The 19,356-nt window shown below is 40.6% G+C and overlaps 1 protein-coding gene across 1 annotated transcript in view; it reads left to right on the forward strand.

Annotated features, from left to right (window-relative positions):
* The window catches only part of KIF18B (kinesin family member 18B), a 93,501-nt gene that overhangs the window by 35,998 nt on the left and 38,147 nt on the right, over window positions 1–19,356 (forward strand). Inside the window, exon 10 of the mRNA XM_089681797.1 lies at window positions 5,568–5,697. Coding sequence (XP_089537923.1) covers window positions 5,568–5,697 — 130 coding nt within the window. The remainder of the gene's footprint in view (window positions 1–5,567; window positions 5,698–19,356) is intronic.

The raw sequence follows: 19,356 nt of genomic DNA on the forward strand, positions 1-19,356 counted from the left end.
GGATCTTCCTAGCAACCTTTTGTTCTCAGTTCCTCTATCCCCTTCTTACATATTGAAACAAATGACAACCTAATGCTGGCCATACAAGCAACTAACCTTATTTTGTGAAACCACCTATTTTTACTGTTTTCTGTCCTTAACTCAGGAAAATTTTTGGTTAAAGTGTTACTAAACCCATAACAGTAAAATCAGTCTGTATATGCAGTAAAGCATGCTTGGTATACTCACTGTGGAACCTAAGGGGTTAATCCTCTGCATTGTGTAAAAAGGCTGTTTGATCCTTTCTTCTCTGCCCCTCCTCTTGTTGAAATGACCACCTGATACAGAATGGATTAAAAATCTATGTACTCTGTTGCCATTGCACATGCACAATTTTAAAGTATATCATGTTTGGTATCTATTTACTCAGCATAAGATCATCTTTTATAAGTTATCAAACAACTGGGCAATATATCGTGTTTTTGTGCATTTAAATTCTAAAAAGCGTATATTTTCCAAAAGTTTTGCATTTGAAAAATCGCTGAGCAAATACTGCGTGACTTAAAAAATTTCAACACCCACCGCTTTATTCTCTAGGGACTATGCTTTAAAAAAAATATATAATGTTTGTGTGTTAAGTTTTTTCATGTGAACAAAAAGTATCAGAAAAGGCTTGGTCTTCAAGAGTAAGTGATGTGTGGCATAAGCTTCTAATGTTGGCCTTGAAATGCCCCTCCAAATGACCCCTGTTTGGAAAGTAGACACTCCAAGGTATTTGATAAGAGGCATGGTGAGTATTTTGCAGATCTCATTTGTTGCTGCATGTTTTTGGAAAACGAAGAGAGAAAACAAAAATTACATCTTTTCTTTTTAAAAACCCTCTGACAAAAATATCTGTAAAATACGCACCATGCCTCTTATCTAATTCCTTGGGGTGTCTGCTTTCCAAAAAGGGATCATTTGTGGGGGGGGGTGTTTGTACTATCCGGGCATTTTAGGGCCTCCAAAACTGTGATAGGTAGGGGGAAAGTGATGTGAGGAAATATTCCCTTTGAAAGCCTGGAGGTGGTCATTGGATTTTTGGGGTCTGTATGTAGCTAGGCTTCCAAAAAGTCTCTCACATGTGATATCCCCATACTCGGGAGAAGTAGAGGAATGTGTTTTGGGGTTTTATTCCACATATACCCATGGCATGCATGAGCAATATATCATTAACCACCTCCTGTCCGGCCATTGTGTATATAAATGGCTTATATATAAAATGCAGCGCTTGAAAAAAGTGAATGTAAAAAGTGAATATAAAACACAGTCCAGTGAAAAAGGTGCTCCGTATATCCTAGTGCAGATGGTAAGGATTTACACTAACCAGATAGCGTAAAATTATACGCATATATATATGTATCCTGTGAAGTCCCCTTCTCCCCTCAGATCTGGTCAGATGAATAGCCAGGAAAGGTAGATCTGGTCAGATGAATAGCCAGAAAAGGTAGATATCCTACGCCCTCTTGTGGTGAAACAGCAATCCAGCAGATCAAACAGAAAAGACCTTCTTTCACAGGAGTAGATAAGGAAATCCTTTGGGGCTGTGAAAATTGAGGAAGCTCCAGATAGCGTAAAATTATACGCATATATATATGTATCCTGTGAAGTCCCCTTCTCCCCTCAGATCTGGTCAGATGAATAGCCAGGAAAGGTAGATCTGGTCAGATGAATAGCCAGAAAAGGTAGATATCCTACGCCCTCTTGTGGTGAAACAGCAATCCAGCAGATCAAACAGAAAAGACCTTCTTTCACAGGAGTAGATAAGGAAATCCTTTGGGGCTGTGAAAATTGAGGAAGCTCCTCAGCCAGAGCTTCCTCTGGCTGAGGAGCTTCCTCAATTTTCACAGCCCCAAAGGATTTCCTTATCTACTCCTGTGAAAGAAGGTCTTTTCTGTTTGATCTGCTGGATTGCTGTTTCACCACAAGAGGGCGTAGGATATCTACCTTTTCTGGCTATTCATCTGACCAGATCTACCTTTCCTGGCTATTCATCTGACCAGATCTGAGGGGAGAAGGGGACTTCACAGGATACATATATATATGCGTATAATTTTACGCTATCTGGAGCTTCCTCAATTTTCACAGCCCCAAAGGATTTCCTTATCTACTCCTGTGAAAGAAGGTCTTTTCTGTTTGATCTGCTGGATTGCTGTTTCACCACAAGAGGGCGTAGGATATCTACCTTTTCTGGCTATTCATCTGACCAGATCTACCTTTCCTGGCTATTCATCTGACCAGATCTGAGGGGAGAAGGGGACTTCACAGGATACATATATATATGCGTATAATTTTACGCTATCTGGTTAGTGTAAATCCTTACCATCTGCACTAGGATATACGGAGCACCTTTTTCACTGGACTGTGTTTTATATTCACTTTTTACATTCACTTTTTTCAAGCGCTGCATTTTATATATATACTATTGAGGGACTTTATATGCGTTTTTCCTGTATGTTCAGCTGCTGCCAATACTGATGAGCGCTTACTGTATATTTTATTCTATATATAAATGGCTGGATGGTGCCATTGCAGGGACGGGTGGCCGTTTATAAACTACCTCCCCGCCCCCTGCTTGTGCGCGCTCCCTGGGAGCGTGCAGCACCTCGATCATGTGATCACTGACCAATCAGTGATCACTTGCAGAGTAGTAAGCAAGATGTCACTTCTGACATCATTGCTTACCTCGTGTTTAACCACTAGCCTACTCTGCACTTCTACCCCCTTCCTGCCCAGGCCAATTGTTAGCTTTCAGCGCTGTCGCACTTTGACAATTGCGTGGTCATGCAACACTGTAACCATAAGAAATTTCTATCATTTTTTTATGACCGAGCTTTCTTTTGGTGGTATTTAATCACCTCCTGGGTTTTTTATTTTTTCTTAAACCAAAAACCACTGAAAATTTTGAAAAAAAACCCCCGTTTTTTCTTAGTTTTTGTTATATAATTTTGTAAATAAGTGATTTTTTTCTCCTTCGCCGATATGCGCTAATGAGGCTGCACTGATGGACACTGATGGGTGGCACTGATGGGCATGGATGAGGAGGCACTGGTAGGTGGCACTGATGGGCATTGACAGGCATCACTGCTATATGGCACTGCTATATGGCACTGCTATATGGCACTGTTAGGCGGCACTGACTGGCAGCACTGATGAATGACACTGAAAGGCAGCTCAGATGGGCACTGATATGTGGCATTGATGTGCACTGGTATGCACTGATATGTGGCATTGATGTGCACTGGTATGCACTGATATGTGGCATTGATGTGCACTGGTATGCACTGATATGTGGCATTGATCGGCACTTACAGCTGGCACTGATGGACTTTGACAGGTGGCACTGCTGGGGCTACACTGATCATCAGGGCACACTGATCATCAGTGCCCTGACGATCAGTGTACATGTCTCCTCTGCGGAAAGCCGATTACCAGCTCTCCTCTCTTCTCGAGCAATCAGCGTGACAGCTCGAGAGGAGAGAAATGCCGATAACCGGCATTTCCGTGTTTACATGTGATCAGCATGACCGAGCCGACATCTTCGGCTCTTTCCGTGATCGGTGAGCCGCTGTGTCCGAGGGACACAGCGCATCGCTGCGCGCTCCGAGCCGCGCATGCGCGGTGAGAACGAGAGAACTACCTTGCGCCCGTTATTGGACTATATGGCGGGTGGGAGGTGGTTAATCTGTGAATGATCACAGAGGGCACATGGTACAAGGCTATTCACAACAGCCTTGTACCATGTGACAAGCTGTGACCAATCACAGCTCGCACAGTATTTCTCAATGGTTGCAAGAATGCAGCCAGAGAGAAGGAGAAATGATTGCTTTTACACTCCATAAAGGCTGTAAAAGCAATCAGTGTAAAAAAAAAAATCTTCATCACCCCCCACAAGTAGTACAGTGTCACCATGGTGACACTGTACTGCTAGGGTGACACTATGTATAAAAAATAAAAAAAAATTGTTTTAAATTAATAATTTTTGGTTATAAACTAATTTGGGATATAGATAGAGATATATATATAGAGATATATATATATATATATATATATATATATATATATATATATATATATATATATATAGAGAGAGAGATATAGATAGATAGATATATATATATATATATATATATATATATATATATATATATATATATATATATATATATATATATATATATATAGAGAGATATAGATAGATAGATAGATAGATAGATATATAGATAGATATATAGATATATATATATATATATATATATATATATATATATATATATATATATATATATATATATATATATATATAGAGAGAGATAGATATATATATATAGATATATAGATATATATATAATATTTTTTTTTTTTTTTTACTAAGAAGGTAACTGAATAAATATTGGCCAAGATTTATGATGAAATATTTATTTGCAAAATTTTATAAGAAAAACACTTTTTTCAAAGTTTTTTGGACTTTTTCATTTATAAAGCAAAAAAATAAAAATGGTGCATAAATACCACCAAAATAAAGCTTTATCTGTCTTAAAAAAAAAATGCTAAAAAATTCATATGGGTACAGCGTTGCATGACCGCCCAATTGTCATTCAGTGTGATTGCGCTGAAAATTGGCCTGGACAGGAAGGGGGTAAAAGTGTCCGGACCTGAAGTGGTTAAAGTGACAACTTTGTGTTTAAAAAAAAAAAAAGTCATTTTCAAAATATTTGTGGCATAAAATTAGACACTATAACTTTTGACACAAACCAATCAATATACATGTCTTGAGATTTTTTTTTTTACCAAAGACATGTAGCAAAATACGTTTTGGTCTACATTTTTGATTAACTGAGTGTATTGGATATTATTTATAACCAAAAGTGAAAAATATCAGGGGGGGGGTTAAAAATTCAGTCCCTTTTTTTTTTTTTTTTATAGTGCAAAAAGTAAAAAAGAGAGGGGGATCTAATACCACCAAAAGAAAGCTCTATTTGTGTGAAAAAGGGCATACATTTTGTTTGGGTACAACGTTGCACGACTGCGCAATTACCAGTTGAAATAGCGAAGTGCCAAACAGCAAAAATGGCCTGGTCATTAAGGGGGGGTAAATCCTCTAGAGGGCAAGTGGTTAAATATGCCTAAAACAGATTTCTCCTTTAACTGAAGTAGGATGTTGCCCTATTTCCGACAGTGTTCCCTGCTGTCCTGGACTAAGGATATCTCTGTGATTTTAGCATTCTCATGTCATGCTGAGAACTGCTGAACCAACATTGTTACAGGGCTGAGTTAATTGACTCCTATGTATATTATGGTAGATAAACCCAATACAAAAACGCAGGGCACAGAAACAATGTATCATTCTGCACTGGACTATGATCTACTTAATCTACAGTCTGTCACAGATGATGGTTGTTTGATGGTGCTCTCCTATGCAGGAATGAAAACCTGACAAGGGGTCAATCCTTGCCTTACTCCACCCAGAAGAGAGAAATCCTATTTTCTGTTCTATAAAAGTTTTTGCAAATGTATGTTTGATTTTTTTTTTTTTTTTTTTTTTACAGCAGCCTAGATAAGCCCTTGGACACTTCCAGTCCTGAACAAGGCACCAGGACTCCTCTACAGTCACTGAACCACCTGAGTTCTGGGCACTTGAATCACAAGCAGGCTCTTAGGGGGAACAAAGAGAAAGAGGTAAGCTTATGTACTATACGAATGGCAGAAAGCAAGGCTGCTTATGACTACTGCCCTTGTGGAATGACTTGTCACTGTTGCAATTACAGTAGCAAATGTATATACAAGACTGGTCAGTAGATCTATATTTTAGTTTTACAAACATTTAAACTCGTCATATATGGTACACCAATGACACAGGATCCACAAAGCATTATGGGTTTCCTAAAGAGAGCATAGCTGCAGATGCCTTTTGAAGACTCCTTCGTCTCTGATTGGAAAGTGTGTAGGTTATGTTTGAATGGGTTGAGTTGTGTGTCAATTTAAGCTTGTATTATTGAGCTTCTTAACCAGGTACTTTTTTCAGGGCAGCTAAGAATACACAGGTGAAAAAGCTTTGTAGTCCTAGCAAAGGGACAGCACAGGGCGAACACTAGCATCTCCAGATGCCTGGAAACCCAATTAGTTTTGTTTCTGATCAGGTGTACAAGATGCCAATGGTTCTTGCTGCTGTGTCTCAGCCAAGACCCAGGTGAACATAACTGGATCCAGACTGGGCTCAGGTAAGTATTAGGTGGGCTGTGGGGGAATCGGCACACAGAAAAAACCTTCAGCCGTCACAGCCCTTTAAAGGAGAAGTATGGGATAGTACAAATAAATAAAAAGTATTGCTCTCACCACAGAACTGCTTTTCTTTCTTTCTGTTGCTACGAGGCACATAACAATATGCTGAGCTGTGGGAGTTTCAACAGCAGGTGACTTTCCTGTACAAGAAAACAATTAAATGTTCTTAAGCCACTTCCCTTCTCCACTCTGCAGAGGGAAAGTACTTCTGAGAAAGGTTGGCAGAGCAAAAGCTTTTCTAATTGTCTGTTAAAGACACGGTGAGAGATCAGCCTTGGTGTGAGGGGCGAGGAGGGAGAAAACAGCCTGTGTGTGCGTGAAGATCCAGATCCAGAAGAGGACAGGGAGAGCAGCTGCATCTGTGTAAAGAAAGTGAGATTGAGAACAGCCTAGGAGGGAGGAGAGGAGCTGAAGTGCTGCTGCATTTGGGAACACGCAGACTGCCTGGAGCCGATGTCAGTCATACAGAGGTGAAAGAAGCGGGTGGATCCCAACATTATTGTCGGGATGCCGCTGAATTAGAGACCCTCTCGCTGGTAATATCTTTGATTTTACAGAAAAGGGTGTACTTTTCTGAGGGCAGCAAATTGTTTTTCTTAGTAGCGGCTCCGTAGGATTCAGATAATGAAAATAATTAACCCATACTTTTCTCTTTTTTTTAAAGCCCAGCTCTGACCAAACAGGAATGTTTAGAGCCTCTTTTTGTGTTGTCATCTATAGTCCTATTGGGGAGACACTCCAGTGAGGCCACAGACAAAATAAAAGCACATTTTATGTAGAGTGGGGAAAGGTTAGGATCTCTGACAAAGTTTTAATGCTGTGTGTGCCTTCCTGTCCTGGTGACACCCTCACCGCACATTACTTGTGCAAGCATCACAGAACAGAACGTGGGAGAAAAAGCCCGCAATGAACTCGCAAACAGAAATAGAGTAATTTTAACCCGTACCCACTCTATCCTCAACTAAATATTCAGCTGGAGTTAGGTTTTAAAGCCATTTACACCCTGTTCCAAATTATTATGCAAATTCTATTTAAGTGTCACAAAGATTAAATATTTTGTTTTTCAGTTTAACTCATGGATGGCATTGTGTGTCAGGGCTCTTTTGATCACTGAAAACAATCTCGGACACCTGTGATAATTAGATTGGCAGGTGAGCCCAATTTAAGGAAAAACTACTAAAGGAGGGTGTTCCACATTATTAAGCAGAGCACCATTTTCAAGCAATATGGGGAAGAAAAAGGATCTCTCTGCTGCCGAAAAGAGTGAAATAGTTCAATGCCTTGGACGAGGTATGAAAACATTAGATATTTCACGAAAACTTAAGCGTGATCATCGCACTATTAAGAGATTTGTGGCTGATTCAGAGCACAGACGGGTTCATGCAGATAAAGGCACATTGAGGAAGATTTCTGCCAGATCCGTGCATCGGATCAAGAGAGCAGCTGCTAAAATACCATTACATAGCAGCAAACAGATATTTGAAGCTGCTGGTGCCTCTGGAGTTCCACGGACATCAAGGTGCAGAGTCTTCCAGAGTCTTGCAACTGTGCATAAACCTTCTATTCGGCCACCAATAACCAATGCTCACAAGCATAAATGGCTGCATTAGGCAGAAAAATACGTGAAGACTAATTTTCAAACAGTCCTGTTCACTGATGAGTGCCGTGCAACCCTGGATGGTCCAGATGGATGGAGTAGTGAATGGTTGGTGGACAGCCACCCTGTTCCAACAAGGCTGCGACATCAGCAAGGCGGTGGTGGAGTCATGTTTTGGGCCGGAATCATGGGAACAGAGCTGGTCGGCCCCTTTAGGGTCCCCAAAGGTGTAAAGATGACCTCTGCAAAGTATGTGGAGTTTATGACTGACCACTTTCTTCCCTGGTACAGAAGGAAGAACTATGCTTTCCGTAATAAAATCATCTTCATGCATGACAATGCACCATCTCATGCTGCAAAGAATACCTCTGCATCAATGGCTGCTATGGGGATAAAAGGAGAGAAAGTCATGGTGTGGCCTCCATCCTCCCCTGACCTCAATCCTATTGAGAACCTTTCGAGCATCCTCAAGCAAAAGATCTATGAGGGTGGGAGGCAGTTTACATCCAAACAGCAGCTCTGGGAGGCTATTCTGACATCTTGCAAACAAATTCAAGCAGAAACTGTCCAAAAACTCACAAGTTCAATGGATGCAAGACTTGTGAAGCTGCTATCAAATAAGGGGTCCTATGTTAAAATGTAACGTGACCTGTTAAAATGTTTAAAAAGTTAAAATGTTGTTAAAAATTTGATTGAAATAGCTTTTGATTTCAGTAAATATGCTGCAAACACAACAAAGTGTTTTGAAACTTACTGTGCGTAATAATTTGGAACAGTGCATTGTAAGTTTTTTATGTTTAAAAAAAATAGTTATCATTAGGTGGTTTGTTCAATAAAATGTGAATTGTACTCTTAATAGTTGATAACATGAGAATTAGGCTGACTGTTATTTACATCAATTATTTAGGTAAATGAGAAAAAGATCACTTGCATAACAATTTGGAACAGGGTGTAGATGGTTGGCTGTGTTCTTTATTTGCAGTTCAAAGAGAATGCTATGAATTTACAGTAATGTGCTTTTGGAAATAATATAGGGCTGTTATTAATTTGATTTTTTGGAAGATGCTCCAGCTTTTCTCTGCAATTTTAGCAATATCTTGCATAGTTTTTGCACCTTGCATCACAAATTCCTTAAATATTTTAGTAATAGTTCTGTTTTTTCAAATATGATTTGACCTACAATATGAGTTTTGGCAGAGAAGGAAGTAAAGACTGAATATTTGAGCTGTATAAAGCAGGAGGTTTGGTGGTCTCTCTCCATTCCAGAGGGATGTCGGTGCACATATAGCATGCTGCTTTGACATATTTAAAATGTGTCTGCTTCACAAACTGTGTGCACAAATTACATAGGCAGGTTGTGCCAGACATCAAGGAATGTTTCTGAATGTGTGAACATTTTTATGCTGTGTGTCAGAGACTTGAGCCTACCCAGCTTTGCAGTACCCATTGTGATTTATAGGGCTGAAGAATCCCTGAGGGTTCTCTGAATGTCAGTCAATGTCTATATCACAGCAGCTACCTCGGACAGATCTTAATGATTATATATGACAAAAAAAGCTATATACTCTGCATCACCTAGGATTACACTGTCAAGCCTAATTTCTTTGTGTTGGGAATATAGAATGCATAAATAAATACAACTTGTTTTTACCAGCCCAAACCTATTTGGGTTATTTCTAACCTCCTGTGGGGCCTACATATTGCACCAGGACAGATTACAGATATGGTTCACTTAGTGTTTTGGCACTTTGACCTAAGGGAAACTTGTAGTGAGGGAAGTACAGATGCTTCCATTGTTGTCTAGTTTCCTATAGCTGTTAAGCTGTCATAAGCAGATCCTTCCTAACCAACTTGCATTGAATTGTATTGTAACAGTACTGTCTCCTTTTACTTTATATAGTGCTGCACAAACTGTTGGCACTATATAAATCTTGTAGTATAATAGTTGCCTGGCCAATAACCTCAGACAGAAGCATGCAGATTAGAAGTCAGATTTGAGCTTTAACTCTGGATCTGTGTGCTTTCTTCAGGTTAGTGCAACAGAGAAGATTAATGTTGCTGGATCAGCATGACAAGCAGGCAGTTAGCATTTTCAGGAAGGGTGATTAGAAATGGCAGCCTCAAGGTTCTTTCAGTACAAGTTTTCTTTAAGCGGTAAGCTATGGCTTGTTTATCCTGATTTTCACTATTTTAGTAGATGTGCTCATCCCACTCAATTAGGGCCCCAGGGACGCTGTGTCTCTGGGTCTAATAGACGAGTGTTTGTTGCAGTTTCATGGTTGTGCCCCACAATTTTAAACATTGACATACACTATATTGCCAAAAGTATTGGAGCGCCTGTCTTTACACGCATATGAACTTTAATGGCATCCCAGTCTTAGTCCGTAGGGTTCAATATTAAGTTGACCCACCCTTTGCAATTATAACCGCTTCATCTCTTCTGGGAAGGCTATCCACAAGGTTTAGGAGTGTATCTATGGGAATGTTTGATCATTCTTCCAGAAGCACATTTGTGAGGTCAGGCACTTTTGTCGAATGAGAAGGCCTTGCGCGCAGTCTGCGCTCTAATTCATCCCAAAGCTGTTCTTTCAGGACTCTGCAGTTCAGTCAAGTTCCTCCACCCCAAACTCGTTCATCAAGGTCTTTATGGACCTTGCTTTGTGCACTGGTGCACAGTCATGTTCGAGCGGAAAGGGTCATCCCCAAACTATTCCCACAAAGTTGGGAGCATGAAATTGTCAAAAATGTCTTGGTATGCTGACGCCTTAAGAGTTCTCTTCACTGGAACTAAGGGGCCAAGCCCAACTACTGAAAAACAACCCCACACCATAATCCCTTCCTCTACCTTTACATTTGGCACAATGCAGTCAGGCAAGTACCATTCTCCTGGCAACCGTCAAACCTAGACAAGTACATCGGGTTGCCAGACAGAGAAGCGTGATTCGTCACTCCAGAGAACACGTCTCCACTGCTCTAAAGTCCAGTGGTGGTGTGCTTTACACCACATCATCTGACGCTTTGCATTGTACTTGGTGATTTAAGGCTTGGATGCAGCTACTCACCCATGGAAACACATTCTATGAAGCTCCCTATGCATTGTTGTGCTAATCTGAAGGTCACACAAAGTTTGGAGATCTTTAGCTATTGACTCTGCAGACAGTTGCTGACCTCCGCACACTGTGCGCTTCAGCATGCGCTGACCCCACTCGGACGAGAAGGCCTGGCTCGCAGTCTCCGCTCTAATTCATCCCAAAGGTGTTCTATTGGGTTGAGGTCAGGACTCTGTGCAGGCCAGTCAAGTTCCTCCATCCCAAACTCGCTCATCCATGTCTTTATGGACCTTGCTTTGTGCACTGGTGTGCAGTCACATTGGAACTAGAAGGGGCCATCCTCAAACTGTTCCCACAAAGTCGGGAGCATGAAATTGTCCAAAATGTCTTGGTATGCTGATGACTTAAGAGTTCCCTTCACTGGAACTAAGAGGCCAAACCTAACCCCTAACAAACAACCCCACACCATAATCCCCCCACCACTAAACTTTCCACTTGGCACAATGCAGTCAGGCAAGTACTGTTCTCCTGGCAACAGCCAAACCCAGACACGTCCATTGGATTGCCAGACAGAGAAGCGTGATTCATCACTAAAGAGAATATGTCTCCACTGCTCTAGAATCCAGTGGTGGAGTGCTTTACACCACTACATCTGATGCTTTGCATTGCACTTGGTGATATAAGGCTTGGATGCTGCAGCTTGGCCATGGAAACCCATTCCATGAAGCTCTCTACGCACTGTTGTTTTGCTAATCTAAAGGCCACACGAAGTTTGGAGGTCTTTAGCTATTGACTCTGCAGTTGGCAACTTCTGCACACTGTGTGCTTCAATATGCGCTGGACCCTGCTCTGTCATTTTACGTGGCCTACCACTCTGTGGCTGAGCTTCTTTTTTCCCCAGTTGTTCCACTTTGTTATAATACCACTAATAGTTGACCGTGGAATACAGTGCATCCAGAAAGTATTTACTGCGCTTAACTTTTGCCACATTTTATGTTACAGCCTTATTCCAAAATTGATTAAATTATTTTTTTTTTCCTCAACATTCTACAAACTATACCCCATAATGACAACGTGAAGGAAGGCTGATTTTGAAATCTTTGCAATTTATTAAAAATGAAAAATGAAAAAAAAAAACACATGTACATAAGTATTTACAGCCTTTGCTCAATACTTTGTTGAAGCACCTTTCGCACCAATTACAGCCTCAAGTCGTTTTTGCTCATTGGGTCCTTCAATGCTCCAGAAATCTTTCTGTACCTTTCCCCAGATCTATGCCTTGATATAATCCTGTCTCTGAGGTCTACGGACAATTCCTTGGATTTCATGGCTTGGTTTGAACTCTGACATGCACTGTTAACTGTGGGACCTTAGACAGGTTTATGCCTTTCCTAATCATGTTCAGTCAACTGAATTTTCCACAGGTGGACTCCAATCAAGTTGTGGAAACATCTCAAGGATGATCAGTGGGAACAGGATGCTCCAGAGCTCAATTTTTGAGTGTCATGGCAAAGGCTGTGAATATTTATGGACATGTGTTGTTTTTTTTTTTTTTTTTTTTTTTCTTTCAATAAATTGCAAAGATTTCAAAACGAACATCTTTCTTGTTGTCATTGTAGGGTGGTGTTTGTAGAATGTTGAGGAAAAAAAATTAATTTATCAATTTTGGAATAAGGCTGTAACATAACATGTGGCAAAAGTTAAGTGCTGTGAATGTTTTCTGGATGCACTGTATTACATTTCACAGATGGACTTCTTACACAGCTGGCAACCTATCATGGTTTCATGCTGGAATTCACGGAGCTCCTGAGAGTGACCCATTCTTTCACAAATGTTTGTAGAAGCAGTCTGCATGCCTAGGTGCTTGATTTTATACACCTGTGGCCATGGAGGTTATTGAAACACCTGAATCCAATGATTTGGAGGGGTGTCCCAATATATTTGGCAATATAGTGTATTTCATAATTATCTATTGACTTGACTTCACTTTAGTAGTATTGGTATTATATTTTATCTGATCTTAAAAAGGTGACATTCTGTATACCAAATAAAGTTGTGAACAAATGATTATAAGGTTGTAAAAGGAAAGTTGAGGCCCCAGAGGATGGCCTGAACAATTTTCATTTATCTCCTTAGCATCTGTGAGTTGTGTTTTTTAGGCTTTTTGAGGAAGTCATGTTTTCAGGGCCTTGTCTGTCTGTCTTTTTTTTTTTTTTTTTCTTTTGGTCTTCCTTGGGCTGAACAAGGTCACTTTCTTTTGGTACATGTGACGAATATAGGTAACATGCATATCTCAAATTCCTTTTATCCCTCTAATGTTGTGGACTTATAATAAAGAAGCTTTTTTCCCCCAGTTTAACTAGTTTTGGATTTAAAATCACCAGTATTATTATAACAATATAGATATACACTGCTCAGCATAAATGAGTAGACCCCAACAGATTTGTCAGAAAACCTTTCCTTTCAGCTTCCACATTTTCTATGGGACATTATACTACAAAATGCTCCCACAAATGCAGGCCATTGATTGCAAACATTATTTTTTACACACAAAAAAGTACTTTTCCTTACATTCATTCAAGACTATGTTGCAAAAATGAATACACCCCAATGAAAGTCTTAGGAGCAAAGCTAAATTTTAGACAACAAAACCCTAATTAACAAGAATGCAACTACAGGCAAGTCTAATTATTCATTAAACAGGTGTCCAGCAGATGGTTGATTATAAAAGGGTATTGCTTAACAAAGAAAACTCCTTCCCATTTTAAGCTGTCAGCAAAGGCACCACATGGAAGAGAAATGCACAAGGCCTGAGAGAGAAAATAATTTCTTTACACAAGGTGAAGGCTACAAGAAGATCAGCAAAGCTTTACTTAAGAGTCAGAATACTGTAGCAAAAGTGATTAAAAATTTTTTTTTTAACAAAGATGTAACTGCAACCATCTCGCAGAGATTCAGCCATCCACGGAAGTGAACACCTTGACAGGAGCATTTTCTGATGAGAAGGGTTGAAGAAAATCGCCATGTAAGTTCACTGCAGTTAGCTAAAGAAGTAGAAATCCAAACTTGGGTGATTGTTTCTCGTGACACAATATGGCGTACACTGCAGAGGAATGGCATGTATGGGTGTCATCCACAAAGGAATACTCTCCTAAAGCCCATGCCCATAATAGCCCGCATAGGATTTGCCAGGGCCCATGCTGAAAAAGACTACTAGTACTGGGACTCTGTACTCTGGAGTGATAAGACCAAGATAAATGTTTTTAGAACTGATGGCTTACAAACTCTATGGTGTTGCAAAGGTGAGGAGTACAAAGAAAAATGCATGGTGGTAGCAGTGTCCTTCTGTGGGGCTCTATGAGTGCTGCTGGTGCTGGGGAGCTGCATTGAATTGATGGTATCATGAATTCACAGATGTACTGCTCTATATTGAAAGAGAAGTTGCTACCATCACTCCGTGAACTTGGTCATCATGCACTTTTCCAACATGACAATGATCCAAAACACTCATAAGGCCATTGTTGCATTTCTGAAGAACAGGGTGAAAGTGATTCAGTGGCCAAGTATGTCTCCCAATCTCAACCCAATCGAACATCTATGGGGAATTCTGAAAGGACAAGTTGAGAATCATTCTCCATCCAGCATCCAGGCTCTAAAAGAGGTCGTTCTTGAAGAGTGGAAAAAAGATGTTGCAATATGTCGCCAATTTGTTAATTCCATGCCTAGAAGACTTGGTGCTGTCCTTACAAATCATGGAAGTTGTACAAAATACCAGATGTAGTAGTTTTTGTTGTGGGGTGAATTCATTTTTGCATGAACTAATTTGAGTAAAACTGAAGATTTTGTAATCTAAGTTATATTATTAACCTTACTGTCATGTAATGAGAAAAAAATGTTCTATAAAACTCAGTTTTGTCAATTTTGGAAATTGTTCTTGTGTTCATTGAGATATTGATTAAAATCTTACTTTTCAAAAGGGGTGTACTCATTTATGCTGAGCACTGTATATGTCCTCCAACTAGTCCCAATTTTTATAAGGGAATAAGAATCTTCATCAGCAAACCTTGAAATAGTGATAGCTTTGTCCTTTTTATTTACATAAAACAGACATTTTGAGACCTCGCAAGGTTCCTTTCCCTGGGTAGAGGGATTAATTTACTAAAGGGTGTTCACTTTGCAAGGGAATTCTCACTGTGGAAAATCTTTACCCTGGTTTAGTGAATAAGGTGAATTAAAGGACAGCATGGAGTGCCTCATAAGTGCTGTATTTAAAAAAAACAAAACACACAATACATCTGTATTGCACGCGCATATTAGCGATGGCTATGTCGCTTGTAAGCCTAGAGAGCTTTAGTGTCAGCAACGTCCCCACACCAAGTGGAGTCCTGCTCCTGGCCACAGATTATATCTCCTATTGCCGGATTATACTGTATATCCTTAATATGCACCATATCCTTTTAATGAGCATATCCTGTGCAACTGTTCGTTTCTATATTTATAATTCTTATTACTATTGTATGTCTGTATATTTTTTTATTTATCTAGTTGTACACATTTATTTGTGTACTTACAGTATTTCACTTGTGCATGAGCTTTATCTAGTGCCATCAATTCTTTTTGATATATTCCTTTAACGTTCAGATCTCCCCGCCCCCTGCTGACTCTGCATCTACAGTCAGGTCCATAAATATTGGGACATCGACACAATGCTAACATTTTTGGCTCTATACACCACCACAATGGATTTGAAATGAAACAAACAAGATGTCCTTTAACGGCAGACTGTCAGCTTTAATTTGAGGGTATTTACATCCAAATCAGGTGAACGGTGTAGGAATTACAACAGTTTGCATATGTGCCTCCCACTTGTTAAGGGACCAAAAGTAATGGGACAGAATAATAATCATGAATCAAACTTTCACTTTTTAATACTTGGTTGCAAATCCTTTGCAGTCAATTACAGCCTGAAGTCTGGAATGCATAGACATCACCAGACGCTGGGTTTCATCCCTGGTGATGCTCTGCCAGGCCTCTACTGCAACTGTCTTCAGTTCCTGCTTGTTCTTGGGGCATTTTCCCTTCAGTTTTGTCTTCAGCAAGTGAAATGCATGCTCAATCAGATTCAGGTCCGGTGATTGACTTGGACGTTGCATACCATTCCACTTCTTTCCCTTAAACTCTTTGGTTGCTTTTGCAGTATGCTTTGGGTCATTGTCCATCTGCACTGTGAAGCGGCGTCCAATGAGTTGTGAAGCATTTGGCTGAATATGAGCAGATAATATTGCCCGAAACACTTCAGAATTCATCCTGCTGCTTTTGTCAGCAGTCACATCATCAATAAATACAAGAGAACCAGTTCCATTGGCAGCCATACATGCCCACGCCATGACACTACCACCACCATGCTTCACTGATGAGGTGGTATGCTTAGGATCCTTCTCCATACTCTTCTCTTCCCATCACTCTGGTACAAGTTGATGTTGGTCTCATCTGTCCATAGGATGTTGTTCCAGAACTGTGAAGGCTATTTTAGATGTTGTTTGGCAAACTCTAATCTGGCCTTCCTGTTTTTGAGGCTCACCAATGGTTTATATCTTGTGGTGAACCCTCTGTATTCACTCTGGTGAAGTCTTCTCTTGATTGTTGACTTTGACACACATACAACTACCTCCTGGAGAGTGTTCTTGATCTGGCCAACTGTTGTGAAGGGTGTTTTCTTCATCAGGGAAAGAATTCTTCGGTCATCCACCACATTTGTTTTCCGTGGTCTTCCGGGACTTTTGGTGTTGCTGAGCTCTCCGGTGCGTTCCTTCTTTTTAAGAATGTTCCAAACAGTTGTTTTGGCCATGCCTAATGTTTTTGCTATCTCTCTGATGGGTTTGTTTTTTGTTTTTTCAGCCTAATGATGGCTTGCTTCACTGATAGTGACAGCCCTTTGGATCTCATCTTGAGAGTTGACAGCAACAGATTCCAAATGCAAATGGCACACTTGAAATGAACTCTGGACCTTTTATCTGCTCATTGTAATTGGGATAATGCGGGAATAACACACACCTGGCCATGGAACAGCTGAGAAGCCAATTGTCCCTTAACAAGTGGGAGTCACATATGCAAACTGTTGTAATTCCTACACCGTTCACCTGATTTAGATGTAAATACCGTCAAATTAAAGCTGACAGTCTGCAGTTAAAGCACATCTTGTTTGTTTCATTTCAAATCCATTGTGGTGGTGTATAGAGCCAAAAATGTTAGAATTGTGTCGATATCCCAATATTTATGGACCTGACTGTATATATATGTTAATGGCGCTTCCTACAGCCTATCTGGTTTGACAAAGGAGCTGATTGGCACTCCGAAACATGTTACCAAGGCTACGGACCGTCCCCCATCTGATATCACAAATGGTCATGTGGTCCAGGGTGGTTTCTGACACCGGTTCCACTCCAATCCTGGAAGCCGATGTTCCCCAAGTGGAAGCACAAGAGACCTGCCTGCAGCCTGGCCCAGGTCCAGTAAGCCCCTGCTGCTGAGTCCACTTGGAGTGGGGACGTTCCTGACTCTAAAGCCCTCTATGCTTACAAGCAACATAGCCATTGCTAATATGCAAGTGCAATACTGATGTATTATTAAAGTGTCCTTTTAATTGTCATTACAGAGATATTTTCCAGTCTCTTGGTGGAGCTGCCAATTCAGTATATAATCCCATCATTATGGACTCTAGATGTGAACGTTGTTCATAATTTTAAGTTGTTTTTTTTTAGGTTCTATTATCAATTTGTTACATAATCCTTTAGTGGGAAGTGTTTTTTTGTTATCAGGGATTGTACTATATAATTTTGTGTGTTAGCGAATAAGGTGAACCTGTACTTCCATCATCCAATCATGGGCAAGCAAAAATACTTCTGTTTCAATGTTTTTATTAAGAAAGTTTTGTTTTGGGAACAAAACAAGCTCAATATACGCCCACGCAGGGGCCGAGCATAACAGTAACACAGAAACAGATGCATCCTGCTGACTTGTATTAGCCAAATAACAAAATGTCCAATGACAGCAAGGAAGGACGGCAAAAAGCCGAACCAAATATTATCGGCAGTAGTCCAACATAATACCATGAAGAGGAAAAAAAAAGGTTAGAAGAAAGGAAAAAGAAAATAAAAATGACAAAAAAAAAAGGAATCAGAAAGAAAACCTAGAGGAAAGGGAGACAAGGAGAATCACGGATCCAGGGCTAGCACAGGCAGCAACTACAAGAGGCCATAACTAGTAGGGGGCAGGGATGGCAAGGAATATCTTATCCAAGGTTCTCAAACCTTAAGGAATCTCGGATGAGAATCATGAAGAATGCTAGACATCTGTTCATTGATTAACATATCATTCATCCGGGTCTTCACCCCTTGGAAGACAACTGAAAGGGTTCTCCAAGCTTGAGCTATGGCACGTTTGGCCGGATTAAATAGGTAGGATGCCAATTTCTGCTGAGATCTAGACAGACCCAAAATTGGGCAGTGCAGAAGGGCCACCCTTGCATCCCTATGGACCGTAATGTGAAATAGCATTTGTAGCAAACCAAAAACCCTAGACCAGAAGCCTGTCAATGGGGGGCATAACCACCAAATGTGTAAGATGTCCCTGCGTAGACCGCAGTTCCAGAAACCTCTATCTCTGCCATTCGGATTAAAGTGAGCAATCCGAGCCGGGACCCAGTACCACCGCAGGAGAACTTTGTAGGCTGCCTCAAGGGTGACTGTATTGAATGAACATTTCGCCACCATCCCCCAGGCCCTACACCAATCCTCCGTTGCTATCGAGCCACCAAGATCTCGCTCCCATTGAGAGACATAAGGCAGGGATGGTGAGGAGGACCTACTGTTAAGGGAGGCATAAATTACAGAAATGAGACCAGGGACCCTGGGGAATGCTGACAAACGTGTTCAAAGGATGTTCTGCGGTAAGGGTATGTAGAAGTATGACGGAGGGATAGGACCCAGTGGCGCAATTGCAAATACCGATAATATTCCCATGGCGGGACCCTCCTTGATTCTCGAAGAGACTCCCATGAAGGAAACGTTCGAGCGTTCAGAAAATCATGTACAATAACAAAGCCATGGGAGGTCCACCAAGAGAAAGAAGGGGGATGTTCTAGGCCTGGCGGAAATAAAGGATTATGCATGATCGGCAAAAGAGGTAGAAATGATGAAATCAAATTACCCAAATCTTTTACAGAATCCCAGGTTCATAAACTGTGAAGCATGATAGGGCTCAAATCCGGAGGGCGTAACTCAGGCGGGAGCCAAAGCAATGCAGTTAGGGAAAGCTGAGCACAGTTGGGTAATTCCCATAACGGGATATCTGTCGTGGCATGAAGCATAGACAACTGGGAAATCTGAGCCACCAAGTAATACCTAGAAA

This window comes from Staurois parvus, unplaced genomic scaffold, assembly GCF_062004578.1.
Source record: "Staurois parvus isolate SC_StPar_1 unplaced genomic scaffold, SC_StPar_1.0 ptg000279l, whole genome shotgun sequence".
In the NCBI taxonomy this organism is placed as follows: domain Eukaryota; kingdom Metazoa; phylum Chordata; class Amphibia; order Anura; family Ranidae; genus Staurois; species Staurois parvus.